Below are 25,536 nucleotides of genomic sequence, written 5' to 3' on the forward strand. Positions count from 1 at the left end.
AGAAGAAATTTTCCCTTAGAATTGTATGTCAGAATAACTGTTCCTTATCCCTGATAAATGGGATCAAAAGTCTCTTTTGGACAAATATAATAAGTAAATTAAAAAACTGTTTTATCTCCAGCTGTACTAAAGAGATAAAAGTACAGAAAAATAAGTAAAACTTTTTACACCTGATTAATAGGAAATTCTACATTTTTTCTATTTCTATGAAAAATAGGTATTTTTATAGTTTTAATTTTAGGGCTTTAAATATCACTAGCGGCTTCGTCCCTAGCCTCTTTGCCCTAGGGGTAATTAAAAAAATAAAAAATAAGTACCCCCACTGAGGTACCCCCACTATTTTCTGTTAAAAAAAAAATTAAGTACCCCCACTTAGAGGCCCCCACTACTTTCTAATTTAAAAAAATGTTTTTTTTTGTTTTTGGGGGGGCTTGGCGGTGTACCACCCCCCAAGAAAATAGCCTAGAACCACCACAGAACCAGTAGGTATATACCCCGAAGAGTAGAATCTGATTGGTTCAGTCGTTACCGAGATCTTAAGGGACAGACAGACGGACAGACATCAAGCTACTTTGTATTATAGATTAAAGTCATATTTTGATGTTCAATATTCAAATGAAATTGTCACCTATATCGAAATGTCAAAAAAATGCAAATTAATTTTGAATTTTTACACCTAAATAAACCGTTCAGGTGTCTTTATTGGTGAGGACATCCAATATTAAGCTGAGCTGGATCTTTAAATGTTTAGCAATTGCTGTTGTCGCTGCCAGAGGTACAGCCACTAACCTATTAGCTTGTTTTATTGGCAGCAATGGCAGTGGCGACAGATATTACAACGGTTACGACTACGGCCACGACTATGGCTACGGCAACGGCTACACATTTAAAGATCCAGCTCTGGTATTTTAAAAGAATAGATATGGTTGGTTCAATTTATCAGCAAATACAGGTAGACCAGAGATGTGGATTGTGGCCACTGTCCTTCCTGCGTCGTGCATCAATGATGCCTGACTGACGTCTGGTCACTTCCCCCAGCTTATAGGGGTTTGGGTCGGACTAACAATCAATACCTTAAAAAAAACCTGCCCACGTATATGTAATCCGCCGCATAAAAGGCTTTTTTTAACAAAATAATATTATTTTTTAGTCATAGAGTGTATTTTTAAAACTATTGTTTTACTTAAAGTAAAATGAAGGGGGAAAAGTGTTTAATTTTCTAGTGGAATTTCCTAAACTATTTTTATTAGTAGCACAACTACTCTATAACTAAGATATGCTTGGATTTATCTGTTCCTCAACTCATGATCATATAAAACGAAAGTAATTCTTATACTAAAGTAACAGGATGTTTGTTTGTCTATGTATCTGTCTGTGTGTCTGTACCGAAGGATCTTGCTAACCGCTGAACCGATCGGGTTCTCCTTAACAGGGTAGCTTTTCATAGGTCCCGGGAAGGTTTATAACTATTTTCTTGGGGGGTGGGAGACCCCCAACCCCACCCGCCAAAAATGAATAATCAACCCCCCCCCCCTACACCAAAAAAAAAAAAAATTTCCACTCCTAACAATTTTTTTTTACTTTTTCTTATAAAATCTAAAATAAGAAATTGGGTTATTAAATTCGACTACCCCTTCCTCAAGTGCCCCTAGAGGCCTCTAGGGGCGTAGCCGCTAGTAAAAGATATTTTATTGTAATGTTTGGGTAGTTTTCGTTCTTATGTTATCAAAATAAAGCTTCTTTTAGATCCCAAAAGTTATTCCATTTATTTTAGGGAGAGTACATTTAGCCACTAAAGAGAAAGAGTATCTATCATTTTTACATTTTTGAATTCAAACTAAATTTTAGGGTGTTGGGTCAACCTCTACCCCCCCCCCCCTGTCCTCGTCCTTTTTTAAAACGCCCTGAAATATCCAACTCTTAATGTGAGCTTAATGTAGGTCCAGGTCATGTTTTTATCTAGTTTACGGGTGGATAAGTCAACCTTCCAAGAAAGATAGATTGACAAATTTTGGTCATATCCTCACAAAACATAAAAAGATTTAAAGACTATGTACTTTAAAATCAAAGTATATTAAGAAATAATAATTTTTCAAATAATATATTTTCTAAAATTTCTGTTTAAATTGAAATAAAACTGTTATCAAGACAACAAATTAATCGGGTTGACTCTACAAATTTCTACTTTAAAGTTCCACACTACACCCCCCCCCCCCCTCCTCACAGCCGCTCTCTCTTTTTATGTATCTCTCCCAATTTCTCCGCCACACACCTCCCTACACCTCCGTTGGCCTAGTGCAATTTACTCTGGGAGTCAACTCTTGTCATTTAGAATTTAGAAATTAGTCGTACGCAAAGTTTCTTGCATCAAACATAACATAAAAGTACAGTGAAATTAAAAAATAAAAATAAAAAGTTATTTATGTATATTTTGTACTTTTTTTTGTATACTATTTAGATGAATGAAACTATTATTATGGCCAGTGAAAAAATTGAAGTAGGTATTGAGGCCTGCAGTTTTTATGAACAAATGGTGATAAATGCAACAGAACCGGCGAGTGAAACGCCACCAGCAACCGTTGACGGCCCAAAAACAGCGGTTGAACAAGCATTACCGGTTGCCATGACAGAAGCAGTCGTTGTCACTGAAGAAAAACCGCCAACCGGTGCTGTAGTCATGCCGTTACCACCGTCAGTTGCCAAAACAGCTGCGGCTGCCAATACAGGACTGCCATCTCCACAACCGTTCGTTGCCGAGCCTTTGTCTGGCTCACTGCCGCCTCTGGCGGGTATTAACGGCGGCCCTGTTCAGTTTAAACCATCGCTCAAAAGTTTTAATCGTAGCTACAGAGTTGGAAAGTTATTGGGTAAGATATTTAAATCCTTTTATTTTTATTTTTTCCAACTATCATATATTTTTAACCCATAACAGTCGGGCCTCTTGCCGCACCTTTATTAGTTTGTGGGGGGGGGGGGCATACACATATTTTAAAAGTCACTCAGTTAAAGCCCTCTATTTTTTCACACAAAAATAAGAAAAACCGGAGGGAGGGCGTCCCCCGTCCCGACCGTTAAGGGTTAATCAATTATATTTACATCCCAATCTATTAAATCTATACAAAATATCAATCATGTAAGATAGCTGAAACCACCTAAAATATAAAGGTATACTTATCTTCACTTTGGCTTAATTTATCTTACCCCCATATATCTTATAATTTTACATCATAACATACGTGGAAAACTGTCTGTAATACAATGCGATAAATAACTATTCTGGTCCTTGCACTATCATATCCCTCGAATTTAACTCTAAATCCATCTTTTCAAATAAAATTAGAATTACAAAATATCTTGTTTAAATATGCCATATTTAATGACTTGGATATTGCACCAGATTATCGCCAAATTAAATGGTACCTCCAGTTGGCTAACTTAAAGATACCCCACATCTATCCCTTTTACCTCCTCCCCTCCTTTCCTACTAAAGGAACCGACAAACCAATTAACAAACACTATATTAGCAACCAAAATTGACGACAAAATTACCCCTGTCATAAAATCTACGTGTTATATATCCATTGTTGTTTATTTTTTAAAGTTTTTCTAATGATTAATGAAATAAACTCCTCCTTAAAACATTAAAAAAATAAAATCTTGTTATAGCTAGAAGTTACCAGTCAAGGATGATAAAGAAAATAAGGATTATACAAAGACTAGAGCCTTCACCACTAGCCTATAGGTTTCCTTTTAATGTTTAGGTTTAATAAGAGATATTTTATAATGCAATGTGTTTGTTTTATCGCCTATTGCAGTGATGTCTTCTAAAGAATATGACAATGGATTTGATATGCATCCCAAATGATGATAAAAAAATTACTTTTGCTGCATATTTAAATTATTGTTTGAAGAGTTTTAACACTTCGGCATTGGCCAATCAAATTTCAAGTACCAAAGGTTTTGAGCCAACGCATAAGATAACATTTTTAAAACAAAATTTGGTACCAGTGTAATTTATAGTCCAACCTCCCTTATATAATACAAGGATGACAACATCAATAAAAGCGAAGCTAAACCGACAAAAGGACAAACGAACATTAACAAATTTATGTAGAATCCAAAAATTAATTAAAAACAGAATACTTGATATGAACATGCTTACATTTTAAGTCCTGATTATGGAGAATCTTTTCTTATAAGATTCTTCCCTATCTTTTTTAAAGTTTGAAATTGGTATGACAATTTTACCACTCCTAAATAAAATAAATCATACCCTAATTTTAAAAATGCTTTGCTTTTTAACAAGGATGAAAACATCCATAAAAGCGAAGCACTGAAACGGTAGGACAAACGGACATTAACACTTGTATAGTGTCTGAACTGAATAATCAGAATATAAAAGTATAAGAGTCGACGCAAAATTGTATGTAAATTTGTTGAAAAACTGCTTGATACAGGATAATGTTTATGGAAATACTTACATTTTTAGGACTTGATTATAGAGTTGCTTCGCTAATAATATTGTTCTTTGTTGTCACAGGAATCAATATACCAAAAATCAGATCAAACGGATAATTAGTTCACATAAAAATTTGCTTTTAAACAAGGATGACAACATCCATAAAAGCGAAGCACTGAAACGGTAGGACAAACGGACATTAACACCTGTATAGTGTCTGAACTGAATAATCAGAATATAAAAGTATAAGAGTCGACGCAAAATTGTATGTAAATTTGTTGAAAAACTGCTTGATACAGGATAATGTTTATGGACATACTTACATTTTTAGGACTTGATTATAGAGTTGCTTCGCTTATAATATTGTTCTTTGTTGTCACAGAAATCAATATACCAAAAATCAGATCAAACGGATAATTAGTTTACATAAAAATTTGCTTTTAAAAAAAGTAGAAAAATCAACATGTTTAAAATGGACGTACGGACATTCTGGTAATGATTATAGAGTTGCTACGCTTTCTAAATCGTACCTAACTACTACAGGAATCATCATGCAAAGTTTAAAATCGATAGGACGATTCTAACATGCCTAAATTAACGAATAAAAGCTATCTATCTCGGACGGACGGACGGACGTACGGACGGACGGACGTAGGGACGGACCGACCCTAATTATAGAAAAGCTTCGCTTTTAAAAAGACTACATACATTTTTAGGGGCTATGTTTTCAAAAGGGTAATGAAGGCTAGACCACCTTAAGAATTAAATCTAAAACTAAAATAGCCCAAAACAATACTTGGAATTCTCTATCATGGAAAAATCAATCAGATCAGTAATTATCATAAGCTACCGACAAAAAAACTTACTACTTTATATAACAGAATTATAGTAATGTCTATTTCTGTATCGATGCTTTTTATAGTTGCAAAAAATAGAACTGTGCCAAAACAATATAAAATGAGTCACTGAAAAATGAATAACAATTTGAAATTAAAACAAGGATTACAGCATCCATAAATTCCAGCGCATCATCGTTTTTAATATTGCAAATAAGTTTCCAAAAAACGTTCATCTTTATTAAAATAGTTTTCAATGAATGATTATTTTGTTCCTCTTATTTTCAATTTTTTCAAAAAAAAAGGTGAAAGAAACTGTGTAAGACAATAGTTAATATATATTAACTTAATTTACAAGCATAGCTATCCGTTATAGACAGGCTGATGTATGACTCACCTTATATTTAGAAAAGCTTCGTATTTGAATAAAAATTTTTGTCAATGCATGATTTGATACAGTTATAGTTACTTAATGATTCATAATTTAACAAAAATAATTATTTCCAGTAGTGGTTTCTTTATTACTTTAAATCAGTATAGGTTAGGTTATATTTGGTACTGAATAGCCACGCAGATTTGGGCTCCCCTGAAGGGGTAAGGCATAGAAAGAGAAAAAAACTGCTCTCCTACCCAGTATTTCACAATTGATTTAAAAAGAGGGGGGGGGGGGTTAGGTTTGACATGTACTTTGAAGGAAGATTTAAAAAAAATAAAAATGACTGAAGGATAAAAACACAAACATACAGACAAACCTAATCGTATAACAGGGTAGCTTCGCTACTTAAAACCTAATTATTTAATGATAGAGCCACAGCTGTAAATTTTTCTATCAATTTTATTACAACTCAGAAAGGAGGGAGACATTGGACTGTAAATTATACAGGTACCTAAAGTTTATTATTACGTTATTTATTACGTTATTAGTTGGCTAAAAAACTCGAAGAATTTGATCAGATGGTTCCAACCATTAGTGTCTATGGTTTAGTGGGTTTAAATCAATTAATCGAGAATTGCCTTAACCCTTTTTCATTCTTTAATCCCCCCGACACCCCCCCCCCCCATATTTTTATTGTTGAACAAAACATATTTCGAGCCCTTAAAGGACCCTACACTACGCAGTGTTATCCCCACGGGGTTCTACTGTCTATTCCTTAACGCAACCTAACCATAATGTGCGTCTTTTTCTCCCAGATATATATAAGTGAAAAAATAAATGTTTTTTTTTACTAAAAACGTAAAAATCTATTATTATAGAAAACGCAACAAAAGATGTTTTTTTTTCGTTTCTTTTGTAGATACAGTTTTTTAAATTACATAGAAAAGTAATTATATATGTTATAACAGGAACAGTTTGATCCACAATCAGCAATAACAATTAATAATTCGACTAAAAATAAATAATACAGTGTGTTTTTTTTTTATGAGAACTTTTTTGAAAGCAATTTTACCCCACTTATAGTTATCAGAATTTAATGACTAATGGCTTTTTTTCTTCGTTTTTTAATGCAATTAATAGAACAACAAAAAAATATTTCAGTTTTTATTTAAAAAGTACAGTAAAATTTAAAATTTAAAACTTAGGTGTCAACATCTGAAATTGGTTTTAGCGCATTTTATAAGGTTATATTTGGTACTTATGCTCAAATATTCAACCTTTTGCTTAAGAATGGCTGCTAAACACTTCAAAATTGAGATATAGCGCTAAAATGTATACAGATACTATTAGGGACATGTACTAGAACATATCAAAGTTTAAAGGTCATATCTAAACCAGGGAGGGAGTACTGACCTCCCAAAGTCGACTACAGAAAATCCAATTTTTTTCTTGCAAAGTGTAGAAGATTTAGGCATATGAAAAAATGCACTAAAACCAATTTTAAATGTTGACACCTAAGTTTTGAATTTTAGATTTTACTGTACTTTTTAAATAAAAACTGAAATACTTTTTTGGTGTTCTATTAATTGCATTAAAAAATGAAGAAAATAAGCCATTAATCATTAAATTCTGATAACTATAAGATGGGTAAAATTGCTTTCAAAAAAAGTTCTCATAAAAAAACACACTGTAGTAATAATATAGGAAATTGCAGGGAGGGAGGGGATTTTGGACTATAAATTACACTTAATCCCCAAAGTTATATTAACAGGTTATCGCATTCGTTCGTTCTAAAACTGTGAGTACTTTGATTGCTTGTTTCCACTATTAGTGTCCATATTTGTCAACCAATTATTATAACATGCAGAAGAGATAATTTTGTTTATCATAACTGGGGATGTATATCAATCTATTGTCCATCGTCTTATCCCTTAAGATCCCTGAAAAATAGAGAGAAACTAGGACGACTGTTAACTTTTAGTAAAGGAGACAGACGGATAACCCCTAATAGTTAAAGTAGATTTGCTATTAATAAGTAGTTATAACCTAACTCTTTTACAAGAAACGTTGAACTTATATAAATTGCCTCATTATAGGCAATAAAATATTATTTCAAAGGAAAGAATACATATGAAATATTACATAGTTATATTATGAGGTTGGAACCTAAATAAACTTAGATTACATACAAAAACTTACAAATAAATTGTAGAGTATCTTTGCTACTTATAAAACATTTAAAGAAAAATTACAGAACTTTATTTTATGTTTTGTAAAGCAAAATGTTAAAAAATACTCAAATGTTTAATTTAAATAAAAATCACGAAATATGAATATGAAAAATATAAAAAATATGGTGATAGGAACCAAGTAGTTTGAGAATGTACGCGAGTTTAAAAACCTCCTATTAAAAGATTCAATAATATATCATTTTATACAATTTTTTATTTGTATTTTGTATGTTTAAAGAAATATTTGTACAACTCGAGAAAAACCAAATATGTACAGAAAATACGTATACTGTACATTAGTGTACCTAATCCTAAAAAGGATAATATTAAATAATTACACCAGCAGCGGTGAGGGTTATTAGAACTAAATATCAAATGCATATTTAATCAAATATAACAATTAATTTTCTTTTTTTAAAGACATACAGTCCTTTTAAATGCATGCGTTTAATTTTTATGAATATTTTAAATATTGATATATAGTAATTTAAATATTTATCATGTGATTAAAGATTATAATTTTATTGAGATATAAAAAGGAAGGCAGCGAACATTTGAAATTAAAATACACAGGTTCCCAAAGTTGTAAAATCCCTTTATCTTTATCATTGCCACTAAAACGTTGTTTTTTTAAAAAAATAAAATGCGATCGGTCAAACTAGTTGTAGCTAAACTTTTCGACTTTAAATTATGATTTACAAAAGGGGTTTGATTTTGTTCATCACTATTGGGATATACATTAAATTATTTTCCATCTTCTTATATTATTTAAGGTACTTCATTGACATTAGGGAATTGCTGGAGAGGATTCTTTAGAGGGGGGGGGGGGGTTATTTGATCAGTCCTCTAAAATATGATACTTCCCTTTTTTCTCCCTCACATGGCTTAAAACAATTGTTTTTTTTGTAATATGTAACTATACATTTCTATTCTAATATAATTTCGAAACGAGTGTTACTGCTAGTAACCCTTATATTACTATTGAAAGCTATTCTAATAATGGCTTCTAATTCTAAAATTCTAAAAAAAACAATAGTAAAAAAAATTTAATTAATGCATTGACTTATGTAAAAAAAAGCCAATTAAAAGTACATAAAAACTTTAAATAAAATAGTAAAAATAAACAAATAAATATTTCTTAGGAAAAATCATTTTCTCCGGGAAGAAAGGATATTGATGGATTTATCATAGTAAAATTATTTCTTCTTCCCAGTATTCACCTTCTACTAATGCAGAAGTCTACAGTACTCAAGAATTGAGGGAAAGATTAATCTAGCGTACATTGTCCTATACCTGTATTCGTGTATTTTCGTCATTAGGATAAAGTTAACGAACTTAATGGATTTATTTGAAATGGATAAATATTCATTTTATTAAAATAAGAACAACTGTATAAAAATCCATAATTTACATTTACAAGCTAACAACATTTTTCATTACAGAATTATAATAGTTAAATAGAATTTTGATTTTCAATACATTAAAGATTTTTAAAAATGCAAGAAAAAATGTAAGTTATATACTGGATATTCTTTGGAAAAGATTATCTTCAAAAAAAATCTTCAGACTATCTAAAATAGCTGCCGAGAAAATAACATTTCCCTTACAGCATTACAGACGGAAAGACAGTGAATTGAAAAAATTCTCATAAAAAGAAGAGAAAAAAATTAAAAGAGTATTATCAAAAATAACTAGATAAGACATTATTTTTTTTAAATGCCGACTGTATAAAACAGTATTTTATATAAATTATATTAAGGGACTAACTGACATTATGGTTACATAGTTTTATACATTTATGCAAAGTTACTGAGTAAGGGAATCTAAGCTTCATTTACCACATTTGAGTATTTTAGAAGAGAGACAAAGAAGAAAGCTTTCTCTAAGATAAATAGATCCATTATAAACTTGAAATTTATTTATTTATTAATTTGTTTGTTTTGAAAGCGAAGCTAATATATTCCTGTTTTTAAATACTTATAGAAATAAGCTTTAAATTCAAAGTGTATGTGCAAACAAAAATAATAAATCCAATGTCCCTTGAGAGAGAGGGAGAGAGGGGACATTGAACTGTAAATTATACTGGTATCCAAAGTTTTACAATCTCTCACTTGTTTGGTCACGTTAATTGAATCTTGTTTGGTTGGTACAAGCTAGTAGTGTCTGAGATTGATAACTAATGTGTTTGATCTATAAATGGGGTAATTTTGTTTACCATCATTGGGAATGTACATAAATTTATTTATTGGCCTAACCCTTATGATGATCAATTCTCTTATTTTAATTTACGTTATCGTGGAAAATAGTTTTTAAAAACCAGCGGAAATAAAAACGTGATGAAATGTTGAATTATTTTAGCTTGAACGTTAAAAAACGTAATAAAAAGCGGAGAAAAGGCGAAATAAATGAATGAAAGATAAGAGATCAAGGACTATTATGTTCAAAGCTAAAAGTTTCCAATCACTAGCAATAAAAAACAAAGAAACGAACAAATAGACCTATAAATTATATAGGTTCTACAATAATAAAACAGAGATCTTAAGGGATAAGACAATGATAGATAAATCAATATGCATCCCCAATGTTGATTTACAAACTTACCCCTTCGTGATCATTACAGTCATTAATAGATTATTCATTTAAAGTTTGGACAAACCAATCAAGATTATCACAGTTGTTAAGTCAACCAATGAGAGAACCTTTGATACCATTAGATGGACGGACTAACGGACAGACATACGTATACTAATTATAGAATAGCATCGCTACTAAAATAAAACACAACATCCTATTTCTTGAGATTAATTAATTTCTCACTTTTTCTTTTATCTTAAAAGTCAATGAAAGCATATTTCTTAAAACAAATATAATTATGTCTATACGTAGGGAAACTTCAAATAGGTCTCGGGATGGTTTGGTCTAGATTTGACCCTTGGTATGGATTTAGGCTATTTTTCTGTATTTTTCTAACATTATCACTTTTGGTAGCATCCGCTAGTACTTTTGTTTAGTAATGTTTTTCTGTAAGTAGTATAATATCTTTTTAACTACTGAACCGATTGAGTTTTCTATTCTAGGGAAGTAATTGTAAACTTTAGACCACGAACAGACAAATATACGGACATGCTATATTTATAAAGTAGCTCCGCTACAAAAATCATGATACTATCGCAGAGAGGGGGGAAAGGGCAATAGCGTCTGATTAATAATAATTCTACTTCATACCTCATATGATCTTATGCTATCAAACGTAGAATTGGGGGAAAGATTATTCTAACCAAACATCTAAAAATTTAATTATATAAATGATTTATATATAACTAATTTAATGAATAAAATAAAATAAAGATAAAAAGTATACATAGAAAATCATTTAACGATTAAGAAAATTTATTGCAGGCAAGGATGGCATCATACATATACAGCAAAGCATAGAAATGAATAGTAATTTAACAAAATCTCGAGCAGATGAAGTTTGTCATATGAATATATTTAAATATATAAATTCAAAAAAGATGTCAGAATATTTGAAATGACTATCTTACATAACAACCGAGTAAATTTTATTTATTCCCATAGCAATGTGGACAAACATAATGACAAAAAAATTTACAGAAAAGCTTCGCTCTTAAGCATGTTGAAATTACGCAATTTACACGAGGTTTAAATAGATAGGGAATTATAATCCAAAAGAAAAATTTAATTTAAACAAATAATATCTTTTTTCTGTTTCTTATCATATAAAGCAGTAAGTGATTTTGTCTGAAGCTTAAGATCTCATCGAATAACTACTGAACCTATTAATTTATGTTTTTTTGTAATCTTCACATAGCTCCTGATATGTTTTTAGGCCATTCTATCTCCAGATTCAAGTCTTTGGATGAACATGCTATTTTCTAGCCCTCCTTAACACTTAGGGGCGTAGTTTTTAGTATTTAATACAGTGTTAAATGGCGATTAGAATGTATTAGGCAGTTATTTTTAAGAGATGAGCAATATGAGGTACATCCCTAATGATAATGCACAATATTACCCAATCAGGAGATTAAGATTTTTGTTCGAAAAGTTTGAAATCTGCTAGTTTATTAAAATATCCAATGAACGAGAAAGTAAATAAAACTTCGGGTACCAGTGTAATTTACATACCAATGAATGATATTGGCGAAGTAACTTGTATACTTATATGAACGGATTTATTTTTACTTGAATCCTACACCAGAATTTCATGTACTCTAATGAATTGAAATTTGTAGCTGGCTAAAATAACGATTCCCCCATCCTTGCTACTTTTCCCCATACCCTCTCTTCCTGCTGGATGAACGAACTGACCAATAAGTGATGTGCATGTTAGCAATATATTTTTCTATATCCATCATTATATGTAATAAGGCTTTGGCGACATTTTTTGTTGGGAATGAATGTTCCTAATTCCAAGTACGCGGTACTTTTAGACCTTGAACCCTGGGTTTCAAGTTCATCAGACAGGCATTTTTACAATCCAGGATCTTATAGCAGGGATTAAGGGATTGCAAGTTGGAATAGTTATTAATCCAGGATCTAGTAGCAGGGATACAGATATTGCAAGTTGGAATAGTTATTAATCCAGGATCTACTAGCAGGGATACAGATATTGCAAGTTGGAATAGTTATTAATCCAGGATCTAGTAGCAGGGATACAGATATTGCAAGTTGGAATAGTTATTAATCCAGGATCTACTAGCTGGGATACAGGGATTGCAAGTTAGAATAGTTATTAATCCAGGATCTAGTAGCAGGGATACAGATATTGCAAGTTGGAATAGTTATTAATCCAGGATCTACTAGCAGGGATACAGATATTGCAAGTTGGAATAGTTATTAATCCAGGATCTACTAGCTGGGATACAGGGATTGCAAGTTGGAATAGTTATTAATCCAGGATCAAGTAGTAGGTATACAGGGATTGCAAGTTGGAATAGTTATTAATCCAGGATCTACTAGCAGGGATACAGATATTGCAAGTTGGAATAGTTATTAATCCAGGATCTACTAGCTGGGATACAGGGATTGCAAGTTGGAATAGTTATTAATCCAGGATCAAGCAGCAGGTATACAGGGATTGCAAGTTGGAATAGTTATTAATCCAGGATCTACTAGCAGGGATACAGGGATTGCAAGTTTGAATAATCGCATTGTATTAGACAGCTTTCGGCAGATAGGAAAATAAAAAAAAAATAAGATTAAAACCAGTTTTGTTTGCTCAGGTCTTCGGTCCCTCGGTTCTAACAATACTGGTAATATTTATGTTTTTTTTTGTAAATTGTCTGTAAAACGATGATTTTTCATTGTGGCTGAGATTCAGCAAATATTAATCAGATATAAGTTATGTCAAAGCAATATTTTGAAAGCTCTTTTCAGTTTACTCGATTTTAATTTCTTCGTCTAACACTCATTTATCCAAAAGTCAATACATAAAAACACGACTCAGCAAATCTAAAAATCAGACAATAAAATGAAAGTATTTATTATTTTATTGCAGTTAAGAATCAGATTTGTTATAGAATTCGAAATTTTTTGTCATGTTTAACTATTTAGAATTCTGAATGTAATTAAATACCCGAATATGAAATTATAGGGATGATACCCTTATAATAAAGTGGCTAATCTTAATAAGACTAATCATTTTTAAAGGGATAGTTGCATTAAGTGCATTTCAAAAAATTGAATTCAAGCAAAAGTCACCAGTATACAATCAAACATATATAGTATTGTATTTTAATAAAAAAAAACAATTAGACATAACTAAGTTAGTCGTCATGCTGTTTTTTATAAGTATAGCCAATTATATTAATTACATATATCACAAAAATACTTTTTTCAAATCCTGATATTTTTAAAACTACATGGTAGAATATTGAAATTCTTTCAAATATATGCCCTTTAAATGTACTTTAAACCATTAAAAAATTTAAACCAGGAAAAATTATGCAGTTCACTAAATTCAAGTTTAAATGCATTTCGTGCAACTACCCCTTTAATCTTATGGCGACCAAAGACTAAGATTCATGTTTAGAATGAACAGACATAATTTCTGATTTCAGAGTTACAACGCTTTTGAAAAACGCTAGTACAATTCTTACATGCCAAACTTGGTGATATCCATTACAGACGAATGGGAGGACACGTTCAAATTATAGAGAAGATTCGCTTATTAAAATTTATATCTTGAGTACAATTACATATTTGATGAAATTTTATATTAAAATTATTTTTTTTTGTGGTTTTTTAATAAATTTGTTATATAATTTTTAAATTCAGTTTCATAACGTAAATTCTTAATTAATTTAATGAAATAAAATAAACTTATGTAGCCTTTTAGACCAATATGCCAAAGTTAGTTATGTAATAGATGCTAATCACTGTAAGGGGGGGACTCAAAGTTTTGAAAACACCTTCTCTTTCGTTTAATTAAAAAGCTTTAGATAGTTTTATTAAATCTTGATTGGTTGGTATAAACTAGCAGTGTCCAAACTTATCCACCATTAAATTTGATCTACAGAAATAAAAATAGTATTTTATCATAATTCATCCTAGTTTATATTTATATCCTAATTTATACTAGAATTTCTATTATTAAAGCAAAATATACAGACTGACGGTCATTTTTAGTTCTGAACGGCTTGACAAGGAAGACGAAGAAAGTCCATCAATGACGTCATAAAAATGAGGGATAAGGAGAGGAGGAGTGGGAAAGAAAACACATAAAAAAAGATAGATAATCCTGCGTTTTTATGACGTAACATGCTGATTTTTTTGAGGGACTTTTTTCGTCTTCCTTGACAAGTATAGAGTAGATTCGCTATTAAATAGAATAATGAAGGGGCCTAATATGAATATAAAAAAAATCATAATAACACGTTAAAAGCGAAAGTACACAAAAAAAACTATGAAAGAAAAAGATGCAGATAAAAAACGTCAGCAAACATGAACATTGATTTCCATAGAAACTATATGTGTAAATTTAATTCTTTGTCTATCCGCAGAAAACTGTTTAAAATACGACGCAATTAGCTTTTCTGCATTGACTAGCATTAACAAATAATTTTGGCTTCAATTTATAAAATGAATTTTAGTTTAGCCAATTACTCTACTATTGTATCTGATAATTAATTTTATATATGTATTCTTTTAAACTTAAGCTTTATAGAAAAAATGTTACATGAAAAAAAACTTTTTAATGAAATAAAATATATAGAAGTTGTATTAGTGAAGATATAATACAATAGAGCATGTATAATGTAGGGTTGGGCTGGATATCCGGATACCGGATGTCCGGCTGATTTTAATGCCGGATATCCGGCAATTTGGTTGATATTGAACGTTGGCCAGATATAAGGCCAGAACCGGATTATAAATCATCTGGATATCCGGTATTCGGCCAAAAAAGTATCCGGCCCAACCCTAGTCTAATGTTAAGGTTAGAATCGCATTTCTTACTCTTTGCCCAAATTCCTGATTTTAAATAAGTCAGTTAAAATAGACATGTAGCCAAAAAAAGGGACAACACCAATTGAAAGGCTAATAATCGTCAGGCAAAGAGTGACAGCGATAGAGAGAGAGAGAGAGAGAGAGAGAGAGAGAGAGAGAGAGAGAGAGAGATATTTCGATAACTTCTGAACCGATTTAGTTTTCCATTTCAGGAAAGCTTCACATAGGTATGGTTTTAGGCTATTTCATTTATAGATTTAGGTTTTAAGATGGTTTTATACTATATATTTTGCTCTGCTCTCTTTATAATCAGATCCCCTAGATGCTAGCGGCGCAAATTTAAATTAAGGTAGAAAGCCAAAGATCGAAATATTAAAAAATAGAAGGAAAAATAGAAAGAAAAATAGGAAGAAATAAAATCAAAGAAAGAGAAAAAGAAAAGAAATGAAAAAAGTGTCAGTGGCGTGCGAACCGAAGGGGGCATTTGGGGCAATCGCCCCCCCCTAGCGACCAAAACGCCCCCCCCCTGCCCCCCCCCCTATCCACCGCCCCCCTGCCCCCCCCCTATCCACCGCCCCCCCTGCTCCCCCCTAAATGTTGAAAAATGCCCCATTTTGCCACCCCCTGGTCAATAAAAATGCCCCTTTTTCTCCCTACCCTTCAAAAAGCAAAACTATCCCAGTTTCAAAAAAAAAGATCAAGAAATACTCAAAAAAAAATTTTTTGCCGCTTCGCGCCAAACAGACAGTTACTATTCATTTAACCTTACCAAATTTTTTAATTAGAAATTAGGTTATAATCTTTTTTCACTGAACATAACAAACCAGGTAATAGGAAGTATTTTATTTTGTATAATATACACTTTTTACCAAAGAAATTTTGTACATCCCCAATGATGATACACAAAATCACAAACCCTTATTTAGATTACAATTAGTGGATGAAATGTATGGAAACTCGACTTAATTAACCAACCAATCAAAATTCCATTAAAGTCCCCAAAGTTGTTGAGCCAACGAATAAGAAAATTTTATATGAAATATTGGGGACTAGTGTAATAAATAGCCCAAAAACCCCTCCCTCCCTGCATATTTGAAGAAAAAAATTTGCGCTTCGCGCCCTTCCAAACGGTTTCTGCTTTTTATCACATTGCATTGTATATTGTGTTTTTATTTCTTTGAAAACATGTGTAAACAACAAATATTTAATCAAAAAGTTATTTTATATAAAAAAGAAACAGCGTTGATATTTATCTAAGCCTTTTTCTCAACACTGCATGTCTGTCTAAATGAATAACTATATATGATGTCATTTTATTTTCAGGATAAGTTAATCATTTTTTTTGTGTCCATACCCTTACAAAAAGACATGTTTTTTATGGCAATTTTCATTAAAAACCATTAAAACTAACTTCACTCTATATTCCTAACCTGATCAAATACGCCACTCTTGTTGTCTTTAATTGATTTTAGTTCAAAGGGAGAGTAAATATTTTAGGTGCGCTTCACGCACCGCCCTTATAAATCCTTGGAAACACCACTTAATCAAAAATTAACAGAGTTTTAAAGTGCCATTTAAAGAGGGTAGGATATGTTGATATAACTTTTTAGCTTCTCTATAATTCACTATGGCTGTCAGTACGTAATGCTAAGGGGAAATGTGATTTTTTCAACTGCAATTAAAGATAGAAGGCTAAAACTTAATGTTAAAATTCCCATCATTATGGAGTATAATTAACTATTAAATCATGGAGGTTGGACTGCTTTTCAGGACGTTTTTGGCTATTTTTGTATCTTTTAAATTTCAGGTATAGTCCCTTTTGTGACATTGCTTCTTAAGGTGCATTTCGTCGTATTTTCACAGTAGCTTTTCACCTATTGATAGCTCCTGCGGGGCCAATTGCCTAACCCTGCAGGGAAATCACCTGACCTAACTTAACCTAGAATAACCTTTTAAAAGCTACTATGAAAATACGACGAAATGCCCCTTAAGAGGTGTTGCCACAAAAGAGACTATACCCTATATTTCTAAGAGATTTTTATATCTGTAGATGAAAGGAGAAGTAATTTTTTTTGGATTATAATATTTAAAGAAATAAAATTTCTCGCTGATTCGAGCATCCAGTATGTAATTTACTTTGACTGTCATCACTCAACATACAGGAAAAAGGATTTGTGACTTTTTCTACCTAAAATATATATTTATTTCAACAGATGCTCTTTAAATTTACTTGTCTGTATTCTTATTCATGATTTTTTGTGCTTTGCTACTTAAAGATGTTGTCATCCTTGTTGTCATACAATAAAGAAATATTTAAAATTAGTTTTACATATTAGGTTAATTTTTGGTAAATTATTTCCAAAATGAGTGTTTTTATCTCCCCCCCCCCCAAATTTTTTTAATGGGGTTATTCATCCTTCCTGCTTAGATTTTATAACATCCCCTTCCACCCATAAAAAATGTATTGTGGTGGGGGGGGGGGGAGGTTAAATTATCTTCTGTACTTTTTTTTCAAAGATGCTTTCTAGCTCCCTTCCCTTCGGTCATTGCAGGGTGGGGAGAAGGGATGGGGGAGAAGAGATGGGGGGGGAAAGATGTGAGATATAAATGGGAAAAAGGGATGGGGGAAGGGATGGGGAAGAAGGGATAAGAACTAGAAGGCCCATAATCAAATAATCCCACCCCTTAAAACGCCCTTATTTAAAATTAGTATATATAATCAAAATGCCCCCCCCTAAAGCAAAGTGCCCCCCCGGGGCACTTTGATTTAGGGGGGGGCAAAATTTTACAAAATCTTCAAAATGCCCCCCCCCTAGACAAAGTGCTTCGCACGCCACTGAAAAGTGTCAAGAGAAAAAGAAAAAATATAGGGTTATCTTGCAATATTTGAAAATTTTAGCAAATTACACTGCCAATATAAAAATTGTGAAAAAAATCATTGATAAAAAAAGGCAATAACACTTGTGAGATTTTCTGTACACTTGGCTTATTTGCGTGTTGTTGGATCTTTAAGAATATATAACAAGGATGAATTTGTTCCAAAGTAGCTCATCAAAATTTGTATGTAAAAGCAAAACTATAATATAGTAAAAAATACAGTTCTTATGGCACATTTAGTAAATGTGATGAGAACTTGTACAATGTTAAAACATGCAAACTTATGCAATGAAAGTAATCCTCTGTACCTCTGTACCAAAGGATCTCGCTAAATAGCTGAACCGATATGGTTCTCCTTAAGCTTTACATATGTACTTATTTTGAGGGAGGGTACAATTTTCATCCAAAGAGAAATTGCCACTAGAAAAAATGCTTTCCCAAATTTTTTCTACTTTTTGTTTTTAAAACTAAAATTATCTAAATATTCTAAAAAAATATTTTTAAGGGGAAGGGGGTACTATGAGCGGTTGTAATAATTTGCGGTGATGATGATTTGATAATTTGATATATTTGCGGAAATGTATTGACACCTCTCTCTCTTTTTTTGTCTGCTTAAGTCAATGTCACACACGCAATTTGTTTACACTTGAAAACTATTATTGTAACATATTCAATTTACTGATAAGTTTTTTTAATGTTTTAGTTTTATCCAGGTACCTTAAGTAATTGATTATCAACAAAGTTACCCCATCTGTTACACCAAGTTTTAATGTAACACAAATAAGAAACATACGCTTCCTCTGAAAATTCTGGGTTTGCTTTAAAAATATTTTAATTGTGCGCGGCATTCATACATGCTCTCCCAAAGCTTTAAAATTAGGCAAACAACGAAAAGTTGCTTCAGTTCTACTCTCCAATAAACAAGATTATTTGTTAGAATTAAATTAAGATCCATTGTTCCATCCCTAAATCCCAATCTTATACAGACCCCACATTTTTTTATACAATGTTCTTTTTAGTAAAGTATTCTGAGGACTATCAACTTAAACTCACCTTTTTAACACACCCCCATATCCTTACATATAAACATTAGAAGGCTTGAGGATTTTATATGCTGAAATACAAAAACAAGACCCTTCTATAAAAAGTAAGGATTCTGTACGTCTGTTGAAGTTATTAAGCTTTTTTTCATTCCTCTTCCATCGAAATCAAAGACTTTAGATGCTAGGGGTGAAGCCATTAGTGTTATTATTGTTAATTTAGTCAAATAGAGTTGGATTGAAAATGCCTTATTTACAGAGTATTATACTATTTTTATTTATGATATTTTCATTAAAAAAAAAGATGGCCTGGTTTTAATATACTGACAATGTAAAATCCATGGATCCCTTGATAAAGATTTATTAATAAACACATGTACAAAATAATAAGAAAACGTAATTTTACATAAGAAAACAAGATTAAACTGCTTAAAATGTTAGTTTAGGATTACAAAAACGATTAATTTTCGAAGGATTAAAACCGATTCTGAACCATTCTGTATTGTATCGTATTATAAAGAACTAGTGACGGCGACTTAGCATCTAGGAGCTCTGTATTTGAAAAGCTAAGAAAGGGCCAAAAATAGCCTAAAACTATCTCAATACTTAAATCTAAAAATAAAATAGCCTAAAACCTTCCCGAGACATATGTGAAGCTTCCATTAAACGGAGAACTCAATCGGTACAGTAGTTAACGAAATCTTAAGCTACAGCCAAAAAGACCTAACTATATGATAGGATTGTCCACGGAAAATAAAATAAATATTGTATGATTAATTCCTATTTTGATGTACCATAGGGCCAACAAATCTAGAATAAATAAAAAAAAATGCACCTAAAACGTGTTTTTTATCGATAAATTTTGTTACTAATCATACAATTTAAAAATATCAAATTTAGGTAAAGGTGGATTTGGAACAGTGTACACCGGTCTACGGCTGTCAGACGGCAAGCTGGTCGCCATAAAACATGTTGCAAAATCTAAGATCAGCTCCTGGGAGACGGTAAGCGGAAATTTATTAGGTTTTTTTTTGAGTTTAGCTTTTCATTTTTCCACTAAGACTATAATTATTGGAGACTTACTTCTTTAGTTATGTCTCAAAAGGTAAACAAAATTGTTGTAGTAGTCTTGAATCTAAAGGGATTAGACATTAGCATATAAATTGATATACATAAATTATCCCTTCTGTTGATTACAATTAGTGGTTGAACGCTTTGATACGGAACTCAACAAAGCAACCAATTGAAATTCACTAAAGTCCCCCAAGTTGTTAATTCAACGATGTAGAAATCTTTATTGTAAAACTTTTGGGACTTGTGTAATAAAAAGCCCAATATCCCCTCCCTCCCCGTGTAGTAGTTGTATAGTGTCATTTTTAGTAACCTGGACTAAAACAAAGCGTTTGACAATTATAACATTTCCACCGGTTTCAACCATTTCTCAGTTTTTTGTCAACAAATATGTGAACATAATTAGTAAATCGTATTTATTTCTGAAAGTTTTATGAATGAACGATTTCACTTGATATTTGTCAGCTATTAAAAGTATTGGGGGATTGAGGGATTATTTTGTTGAAAATTGAATATCATTGAATTTCAAACCACACTAACTCTTGTTCAGGTTGATGGGTATCGTGTGCCCAGAGAGCTTTATCTGCTTACAAAATTGAAAGGAGAAAAGGGTATTCTTCCCATATTAGAGTCTTATGAACGAAAGGTAAGAGAAAATTTTTTCAAATAACGAAGCTTTTCTTTGGTTAGGGTCTGTCCGTCCGGAACGGTTAGCTATATTCTTTAATTTAAACATGTTAGAATTGTCCTATCGATTTCAAACTTTGGATGGTGATTTTTATAACATTTAGGTAATATTTAGGAAGCGGTAACAACTCTATAATCGTTACCAGAAAGTCCGTAGATCCATTTAAAATATGACGATTTTTTTACTTTTTTGCACAAATACTTGTATGATATATTTATCCTATTTATCTGATTTTTAGAATAGTGATTCCTATTACAACAGTTTATATTCTGCTAACTGCTTATTCAGTTTTCGCTCTATCAATGTTAATGTTTGTTTGTCCTACCGTTTCAGAGCTTATCTTTTATGGATGTTGTCATCCTTGTTAGGTATACGCAAGCCCTGTTTATGCATTTTTACCGTTTTACTTTTAATTGTAGTTATCTATATATCAATCTTTACACTTGTTTCAATGATATGTTTATTATTAAAAGGGATTTTACAAAATTTAATTATTATAATTTAAATATTATGAATTAACATGAGTAATAATTTTTTGAACAAATCAGCTAATAACATTAAGATATATATAGAGAAAGAAAAATCTTTTTATAAAAAATGATATTATAGTTGCCTACCATTGGCCAATTAAAGTGTTTACTGGCCTGACATTGGTAATTTAGTGTTTGTATTGGCAAACCTTTGGTCATTTGTATTGTATGACGTCATTTTTTTTATAAGAACTATATAGATCTTCGAGAAAGACAAAAAAAAAGTTTTAGGTTAGCGAGATCATAACTGAAAAAAAAACATTATTACTTTATATCATAGGATTGTCAATCATTTATTGTATTGCCTTCACTCATGTTAGATGTAGAACTAAGTTACTGAGAAGTCCCCCCCTCCCCCTTGTTGAAAATAAATTGAAATTAAGATGGGGATTGTTTTTTATGCCAGACCTTGACTTAACCCTGCGGAACTATCCTGTATCAAAATAAACTAATCTAGTCTAACCTGACCTAAATGAAAATACTAACCCCCCCCCCCCCACCCCCAAATTTTCAATTCATTCCATATTAAAGGGAGGGGATTCTGTGCTCGATAGGGCACTTTGAAGAAAACCTCCAATAATTTTTTTTTTCAGGATGCATTTATCTTTATTCTGGAGCGAATGCCCCACTCCAAAGATTTATTTGATTTCATCACGGAGAAGGGACGCCTAGACGAGGAACTTGCACAAAATTTTCTTAAACAAGTTGTTAATATAGGTAATTGATAGATGGATAGAAAAATAGATAGATAAAAAAATATAAAGAAAGAAAGAGAGTAACAGACAGACAGACAAAGAAAGAGAGAGATTTTTAGAAGGAAAGATAGATAGATAGATAGATAGATAGATAGATAGATAGATATATAGATAGATAGATAGATAGATAGATAGATAGATAGATAGATAGATAGATAGATAGATAGATAGATAGATAGATAGATAGATAGATAGATAGATAGATAGATAGATAGATAGATAGATAGATAGATAGATAGATAGATAGATAGATAGATAGATAGATAGATAGATAGATAGATAGATAGATAGATAGATAGATAGATAGATAGATAGATAGATAGATAGATAGATAGATAGATAGATAGATAGATAGATAGATAGATAGATAGATAGATAGATAGATAGATAGATAGATAGATAGATAGATAGATAGATAGATAGATAGATAGATAGATAGATAGATAGATAGATAGATAGATAGATAGATAGATAGATAGATAGATAGATAGATAGATATATAGAGAGAGAGAGACAGAGAGAGACAGAGAGAGACAGAGAGACAGAGAGAGACAGAGAGACAGAGACAAAGAGAGATTGAGCGAGAGAGGGGAGAGAGAGACAGAGAGAGTGTGTGAGAGAGAAACTGAGTGAGATAGATATATAAAAAAATACTTTAAAAATACATAGTTTTAATAGAAATCTAATTGTTGTTAATTTCAGTATTAGCCTGTCACTCCCGGGGCGTTATCCACAGAGATTTGAAGGATGAAAACCTCATGGTAGACCTCACCAATAATACTTTAAAGGTGAGAAGAACAGTAAATTGTAATTGAGTAGTTTTCAGGGAGGTAGAGAACATTGGACTGTATGTGATATTACACCCTGAAGGGTACAAATGAATCTTGATAGGATTTTAAAATTTTATCAAAACTTATCCATCAATAATATTAATAAATCGTGCTATACTTTACCAATAGAGATTTTGAAAATTCTGCTATCAATTGTATGTAATTTTCTTTAGATAAATAAACTGATAATTGTTTGTTCATATTTTAATGTTATTTTTATGTTTAGTTGATTGATTTTGGTTCCGGTGCCATCCTGGATATGAACAAGACCTATACAGACTTTGATGGTACCAGGGTGTATGCTCCACCAGAGTGGATACAGGTAGATACATAGATAGATAGACAGAAAAACAGATAGATAGATAGACAGACAGACAGACATCCTAAACATGAACAAGAATTACACAGACTTTGATGGTACCAGGGTGTATGCTCCTCCAGAGTGGATACAGGTAGATACATAGATATACCCATAGATAGATAAATAGATAGATAGATATCAATTTAAAAAGTATGAATGTAATTATTGCAAACAAAATTTTAGCTGTATAAATGACAAAAATATTTCTTCCAATCCTTATATTAAAGTAACAAAATGTCTGTGTGTGTGTGTGTGTGTTTGTAGCTTGAGATCTCGCTAACTGGATATCCGTTATTGTTCTCCATTATATTGAAGTTTCTTATGGGAAGAATTATAATTATTTTGAGGTATGGCACCTCTACCTTTGCAAAAAAAATCAGAACTAAAAAAAATCCCCCCCCCCCCTGCCCCAAAATTGGATGCGAGATTTTAAATAACAAACAATAATAAATTGAACCTAAAAATAAGGCAAATTGCAATTAGAATCAAAAAGTGATTGATTGATTGATAAATAATTTTTAGGAGGGAAAATACCGCGCTGAACCTGCCACTGTTTGGTCAATAGGCATTCTCATCTTTAACATGGTTCAGGTATGATTTTAGTAATTTAAAATAGGTCCATGGCTTTGTAGATGCCATCCATTGATTTATAGTTTCTTAGTTTGCCTGAAAACCGCAGGTACCCTTACACTGCAGGGCTACCAAATACCAAATATAACCTAACCTAACGTAACAAATTTTGTTACAAGATAGGACTTGATTTGGGAGGTTCCTTGCGATTAACAGAGTACTTTAAGGAAACATGCCTTTCAGCAAGATTTTTTCTAGTGTTTTTAATAGAAAAAAGTACAATTCTATGAGAAAATTATTAATTAGGAAATAAAAGTATGAATAATAATTAGTTATGAAAAGCTCCAACCCCCCAAATATAATTTTTTTTTTATCATATATTATTTCAGGGAGATATTCCATTTGAGAATGACAAAGAAATTTGTGATGGTAGTTTAATTTTTAAACACGAGGTGTCGCCAGAGTGTATGCATTTAATTTTTGGTTGCCTTCAGCGTGACATTGCCAAAAGGAATGTGGTTATTGCTAAAACATTTAGATTTAATACAAATAATTTTTGTTTTAAAATTTTACATTAAAGACTTAAAATGGTTTGAATGATCCATGCATTGATTAAAAGAATAGGCATTTGACTCCCCACATTTGTTTGACTCCTCACATTTAGTAAGTAATGGTCTACCGACTGCGCCCCAAGCATCTAGTGGCTCTGAAATCCTTGAGAGGGAAGGAAGAATGATATACTAAAACCATCCCAAGTTTTATTTTTTAAAGCAGGTGCAAAGCATTCTGTAGGTTAAATGAACAATCTGACAAAAAAATGAACTGTTGGAAATATATAGCAATATCCAAATTAAATCCAGAACTAAACTGAAAGAAATCCTTGAACACGCTTGGCTGAGCAAGAAAACAGCTGTTTCCACAAGTCAGCTGCCGCCAAATTCTGACCAATCACCAAAGTGTAACAGCCTGTACGACAAATCGGATCAGTCCTCTGGCGGTTCAAGCTGTAACTAAACTTTAAAAAAAGAAAATAAATAGACCTCTTGTGATGAAAAACTAAACTAATATAAACAAAACATGTTTTAAAAGCCTAAAATATTTTTTAAGTGACACTAATTACGACATCTTGTGGTCAATTTTTGAACTACAATTCATCTTTAAACTGTTAAACCCCCATTCAATGATTTAATATCAGTTGTTTTAAACTGTATCTTTCAAAAAGAGATATAAACTGAACAGTGAAATATGAAATTGTTATAAAAGTAAAATAATTATTAAATGAGAGTAAAAGACATATGAATTAAAATTTTATCATTCAATAGAGGCAGAGAGGGGACAATGGAGTGTATATCAATCTACAGCCCTTTTTTGTCCCTTTACATCCCCTAATAAAGTCTCCATTTTACGCATAATTTAAGGGAATAATTAATTTATCATCCATTGTC

General features: G+C 31.6%; 1 protein-coding gene across 1 annotated transcript; it reads left to right on the top strand.

The window, feature by feature from the left end:
* Positions 1-2,323: 2,323 nt before the first annotated feature.
* LOC145305717 (serine/threonine-protein kinase pim-3-like) lies at positions 2,324-25,381 on the top strand. The gene is made up of 9 exons (XM_080147451.1): positions 2,324-2,867; positions 20,187-20,290; positions 20,908-21,003; positions 22,169-22,292; positions 23,033-23,118; positions 23,387-23,482; positions 24,044-24,112; positions 24,481-24,600; positions 24,950-25,381. The coding sequence occupies exons 1-9, from the start codon at positions 2,459-2,461 to the stop codon at positions 25,103-25,105; spliced, it is 1,260 nt and encodes a 419-aa protein (XP_080003577.1). The 5' UTR covers positions 2,324-2,458; the 3' UTR covers positions 25,106-25,381.
* The last annotated feature ends 155 nt before the right edge of the window (positions 25,382-25,536 follow it).

Source organism: Acartia tonsa, chromosome 14 (assembly GCF_053477335.1).
Source record: "Acartia tonsa isolate MP-2025a chromosome 14, ASM5347733v1, whole genome shotgun sequence".
Lineage (NCBI taxonomy): Eukaryota > Metazoa > Arthropoda > Copepoda > Calanoida > Acartiidae > Acartia > Acartia tonsa.